The 5,858-nt window shown below is 28.6% G+C and overlaps 1 protein-coding gene and 1 long non-coding RNA gene across 2 annotated transcripts; one reads left to right on the top strand and one right to left on the bottom strand.

Annotated features, from left to right (window-relative positions):
• Positions 1-516: 516 nt before the first annotated feature.
• Positions 517-1,183, top strand: LOC146724432 (uncharacterized). The gene is made up of 2 exons (XR_014924079.1): positions 517-595; positions 687-1,183. It is a non-coding gene; the product is annotated as an uncharacterized LOC146724432 (long non-coding RNA).
• Positions 1,184-1,402: 219 nt separating this feature from the next.
• On the bottom strand, positions 1,403-4,432 carry Prx5 (Peroxiredoxin 5). The gene is made up of 4 exons (XM_029314329.2): positions 4,249-4,432; positions 3,585-3,719; positions 2,092-2,223; positions 1,403-1,941 (listed from the first exon to the last, which is right to left on the bottom strand). Exons 1-4 carry the CDS (start codon positions 4,351-4,353, stop codon positions 1,750-1,752), a joined length of 564 nt encoding a protein of 187 aa, XP_029170162.1. The 5' UTR covers positions 4,354-4,432; the 3' UTR covers positions 1,403-1,749.
• Positions 4,433-5,858: the final 1,426 nt, after the last annotated feature.

The raw sequence follows: 5,858 nt of genomic DNA on the forward strand, positions 1-5,858 counted from the left end.
AAAAAGAAATTCTTTGTTATTCCTTATGTGGATAACATTTCTGACAAAATCGCATCATCTATCAAAAAATCAGAAATGACCATAGGTTATCGTTGTCTTAATAAACTCAATCGATTTATGAAGGTTCATAAAGATAAAAATCAATTTTCAACTAATTCCAATGTTATTTATAAGATCTCATGTTGCGATTGCGATGCGACATATGTTGGCCAAACCAAAAGACAACTTAAAACGAGAGTTAAAGAACATGTAAATAATATAAAGTTAAATTCGTCAAGACACTCGGTCATCTCGGAACATATTCTTAATTACCAACACTCATTTAATTGGGAAGACAAAAATTTTAGATTCCAAATCTAATTTTCAGAAGAGAAATGTTTTTGAAATGATTCATATAAAAGAACAAAAAAACGGTCTAAACTTAAAAAAAGATACCGATATGCTTGACAAGTCATATTTTGACATTCTACAAGAATTGTCGTATAAATAAATAATAATAATAATAGGAGTCACGATTTGAATTCGACATATCATATTGTGACACTGTATAATGAACACATTGACTTGGCGGAATCTTGACTACTCATCAATTTAAGTAAGCACTTTTAATCATAATCAAGATCTTTTATATAAAAAATAACTAATTAATATAAATTAATATACCAAAAAAATAAAAATATACTTAGACAAACACGGTGAAATACACTACAATGATGAACCTATTCGGAAATATGCTTGATGATGGGGACTAACTTTTTGATGCTGGATAACATCTAATTGTTTCAATTCTCATATTAAGCAGTTCTAATGATATTCTCAACTAATAATGTGCAAAAGGATTGATGACGTGGAATGGACTGTCAACTTGATCTAATAACAACAGTGAGCTCGTTTGCATGTTTTTTGACATATTTAAAAGTTACCATCTCAGTTAAAAAATGGTTAGCCGATCAAAAACAATATCTATTTTTAATAAATGATATAAGCGTCACCCAATATAAATTTAATGACTCATCAAACTAAAGGTTCATTATAAAATAGACTCTAATGCGTAATATTTCTTGATTTTATTCTTTATATATTTACTGAAGAAGGCTGAGGTAACAGCCGAAACGTTTATTTTTTATTTTTTATTAATATCATTGTATATACTAACAAATAAAGTAATTATGTGTTGACATTACATCTCTAACTAATTTAATATGCTCGTTATGGTTGGCCCTGTCTTTCTAAATCTTATTTTTATAATATTACACGAGCCTTGTCTTTAAATATCTAATTTTAATCTTTATTAAATTAAAAAAAAATAATTGTTGCAAAAAACATTTTATACTTCTAATGTTATAATTCAATCATGACATTGAGGATATAGAGGAGGAATCTTTTAATAAGAAAGATCTACTTTTGTTATCAAACTTCTTCATTAATTGCAGAATACAAATAATAATTATACAAAATTTTGAAATAAATTAAATATTTAGTTTTTATTTGAATTTATTAAACATTTTTAACTATTTTTTTGCAACATTCTTTAATATCTCATTTTAAGATATTATTACTTTTAAAAAAAATGTAGAAATGCATTCTACAAACATTTCTTTAATGATATATTACAAAAATTCAAATAAAATTAATTTATATTAGTTTTCTTTATTATAAAGATGCAATTGTTAAGATAATAAATTATGACTAGAAATATTAAAGAATGAAGAAGTAAAAATTAAAAAGAAAAGTTTAAGATAACTTTCTTTAAACTTTTATGCGATCTGCCAAAGAACAGGATAAACCAGTATTATCTGGTTCTACATTGAGTTCCTTTACAATCCCATCATCAACAACCATAGAATAACGTTTGCTACGCTTGCCTCCTAAAACCTGCAGATCTATACCAAGATCTATAGCATCTGTGAAATCTCCTTTCGGATCAGCTAACATTCGTATCTAACAATAGAAATGATTTCTTTAGGAGACAAATAGAAAGAAACAGAGAAAGAGAAAGAAAGAGAAATCAATTACAAGATTAACTACAATAAAATAATCAATTATAACTAATTATTTTCTTCATTTAATAAGTTTTACAATTAATTATACCTTTCCTGTTGCATCATGTTCTTTTCCCCAAGCTGCCATAACAAAGGGATCATTAACACTAATACAAAAGATTTCTGAAATTCCCTTCAATTTTAGTTCACCTGCTTTTGCAACATAACCAGGAAGATGGGTCTAAAAATTAAATTAATAATTAATGAGTATGTTATATATAGAACAACTCTAATGTATATCTAAAAGATTATTATTTTATCACATGCATATGTAACATTTATATTGTGTAAAATATATATATATACATATAAATGATTTTATATTATAATAATATAGGAGCATTGTAGGGTTTTTTAAAATATATACAGAATAATTCAGACCACCTGTGCCAGCCGAATATTTCGAAAAGGATCGATAATGAGAATGAAAGTTATAAGTATACCAAATTGAATGACTTAAAATAACCTCTTAATGATCATATCAGTTTGACTGTGAATGGCATTATCAAGGTCATGTAAAGGTCACCTTCAATTTTTTTAATGGAACCCTTATTTTTTATTACATATTTTTGTAGTTTATTTCAAGAGCTTTCCAAAACACTGTAATAAAATATTTTTTCATTAAGTATTTTTCAAGTAATTAAAGTTTAAAGTTGACAATTTGTTTTATTATATATATATATATATATATGTATATATATATATATATACATTCAATTTTTTAAATAGAATTCCCTATTTTTTTATTACATATCTTGTAGCTTTTCTTGAGAGATTTCCAAAACACTGTGTGTGTATATATATATATATATATAGCTACAAGATATGTAATGAAAAAATAGGGAATTCTATTTAAAAAATTGAAGGTGACCTTCACGTGACTTTGACGACGCCATTCAAGGTCAAATTGATATGACTGATCATTAAATAGGTTATTTTAAGCCATTCAAATTGATATACTTATATCTTCATTATCGTCGATCGTTTTCAAAATATTCAGCTGGCACGGGTGGTCTGAATTACCCTGTATATAAAAAAAAACAGTAAATAATAATTCAGTTACAAGCCAAATAAATAAGTAATCTAGAGATAGAATAAAACTGCAATGTATAGTTAATATTAAATTTGTGTATTTCGTTAAGAATTAAATCTAAACAAATTCTATATTTCAACTATACTTAGTTCACATTTCATTGGCTTCTTATTGTTTCATTTGCGCTTTTAAAAAATTGATATCTATACAATTTAAATTATTTGCAACGTTCATGTAGCAGTTATATCTACTTAATATTTTGCTATACTAATTTTGTCAAAAAATGTTTATATCAAGGGAGACTAAGTATAATCAAAACATATAGATTTAATTTTTAATCAAATAAAGTAATTCAATATTAATTAAATTTTATACATTGCTGTTTTATTCTATCTCTCTGTTGCTTGTTTAGCTGGACTGTAACTTTGAATTAGTGCATTGCAATACACGAGCCTAGTTAGTTAATAATTTCATTTCATTAAGAGTAAAATAATTTTTAAAATTCTTACTTTTGAACAGCCAGGTGTAAATGCACCTGGTACACCAAATATAATGATTTTCTTCCCAGCTGCAGCCTGTGCTAAATTCACCTTATCTGCTGGTGTATTCTCAAAGAGATCCACAGTGGGCAATTTATCTCCAACCTTAAGTTATATATATATATATATTATTATTATTTTGCTTTCATAAAAGATGCTATAATTATATTATATTATATTATATTAAATGTGATAATATATATTTATCTATTTCAATATTTATTCATTTCACTTAAATTGAAGAAATTTTACTAATAATTATATTTTAAAATAAAATGTATATGTGTAAAATCACATATATATTGTTAACTGTACAAATATATTTTATTTGCATAGACTAAATTGACATTACACTACCTTTTTTTCAATTCATATGTTACAACTTATAATTATTGCCATGATAATGCAATAGACAATTAATCTAAATTAAGAAAAAAACAACATTGTTCTAACATAACAGTTATTAACAATGTTGAAAGGGTTGTTTACAATAAACATTTTATCTATAGCAATCAGCTATATATAAATTTTGTATTAACTATAATTACGATAATTATCTATATTTAGTTCGAATATATGATTAGATTTTTATATAGATACAGACAAATCTCTATTAAAAGAATTAAATACTTACAGCAATAACCATTTTTTGTGATGATATATAAAAACTTCGTCCAAAACAATCAAATGCCGATTTTTCTGCGTTAACGAAAATAAGACGTCTTATTAGCTGATTCATGTCAAGTACAATTAATAGTAGAGAAGGAGCAGGAGACGTGTAAAAAAATCCGTATTAAAGGCTACTGCACAACTGCACATTTCCCATAATCGTAACCCCAGGGTACCTCTTAAGGCCGTTCTACAATGGAGTATCGTAGGTGATAGTCGTAAGAAATTGACCTATCACAATCGATTATTTTTGAAATAATCGACTGTGGTTTGTCAATTTCTTACAACTACAGCCTCCATTGTAGAAGGCCTATTGTAAGCAAATTGATCCAATCACAGTCGATTATTCTTCTCACATTCAACTATGATTGGATCAATTTTCTTACGATCTACAATTCTACGACTAATATAAACTCGGCTTAAATCTATACGTTACGATGTCGTAAGAAGCTTACGACAGACATTACGATAGATGTAGATCGGTCATAACAGCTGTTGTATGCTTATCGTATGAGTTGGTTCAACTTCAACTCTAAGGGTGCGATTACATGGACGCGCGGAAACGCGGAAACGCGGAAACGCGGAAGAGAAAGTAACTAAACTTTACTAGAGTCCCGCATTTCCGCGCGTTCCGTTCCGTCTGTTTTGATTGCCTTATATTACATGGAGTACATTTTGAGCGGAAAAGCGGAACGGTATAGTGACAAATAGACATTTGTATTAATTTTTTAAATTTATATTTACTTAATTCATTGTAATTCCTTTTAATATGTTCATCTTTTCAACTTATCTATTGAATACAAGCATTTTAATCAATAAATATAGTTAAATATTAATATTTTATAATTCCTCGTTCCGCTTTTCCGCTCAAAATGTGCTCCATGTAATATAAGGCAATCAAAACAGACGGAACGGAACGCGCGGAAATGCGGGACTCTAGTAAAGTTTAGTTACTTTCTCTTCCGCGTTTCCGCGTTTCCGCGTTTCCGCGCGTCCATGTAATCGCACCCTAACGATTGCGACGATAATTGCGACGCTTGTCTGTCAATTGTTCTCAAATCAATAACCACAATTGAAAATTTGTATCCTGTCGAGAAGGATATAAAACGGTTATCTGTTACGATTTATGTAGACAGACAATGCTTACGGGTGCCGTCACATGAGGCGTAATTTGCGTTAAGTGTAAAGCGGGGAGCACACACTCTTGTATAAGCGCATAAGCATATGCAGAAGAAATTCGATTGGTTGAATTTTTTATGCATACGTTTATAGACCAATCAAGATTCTTATGCTTGCTTATGCGCCTATGCAAAAGTGTGTGTTCCCCGCTTTACGATAGATGTAGATGTACCTTTATGCGGAGTCTACAATGGCAAAAAATATAGATGAGTATAGAAGCACTGTATTAAAATGCTATAGATAGTACAGTATACGTGACGTAAACTATAGCAAAGTACCCCAGCTCCTGCGACCGCGGAGTACAGAGAACCGTGCTTTTATACTCATTTATATTCTTTCGTATCGAGTCGCAGTTTGATGAAAAAGCGCCTTAAAGAGAAAGCGACTGAAGCGGCG

Source organism: Nylanderia fulva, unplaced genomic scaffold (assembly GCF_048542155.1).
Source record: "Nylanderia fulva isolate GAGA-0341 unplaced genomic scaffold, ASM4854215v1 Scaffold132, whole genome shotgun sequence".
In the NCBI taxonomy this organism is placed as follows: domain Eukaryota; kingdom Metazoa; phylum Arthropoda; class Insecta; order Hymenoptera; family Formicidae; genus Nylanderia; species Nylanderia fulva.

What these genes read in the sequence shown, in the direction of transcription:
- Prx5 (XM_029314329.2), bottom strand. Translation starts at nt 4,353, where the DNA reads ATGAATCAGCTAATAAGACGTCTTATTTTCGTTAACGCAGAAAAATCG. An exon ending in TTACACCTGGCTGTTCAAAA is followed by an intron (nt 2,224 to 3,584) that starts GTAAGAATTTTA and finishes TTTAATTTTTAG; the next exon opens with ACCCATCTTCCTGGTTATGT. An exon ending in AACATGATGCAACAGGAAAG is followed by an intron (nt 1,942 to 2,091) that starts GTATAATTAATT and finishes TTCTATTGTTAG; the next exon opens with ATACGAATGTTAGCTGATCC.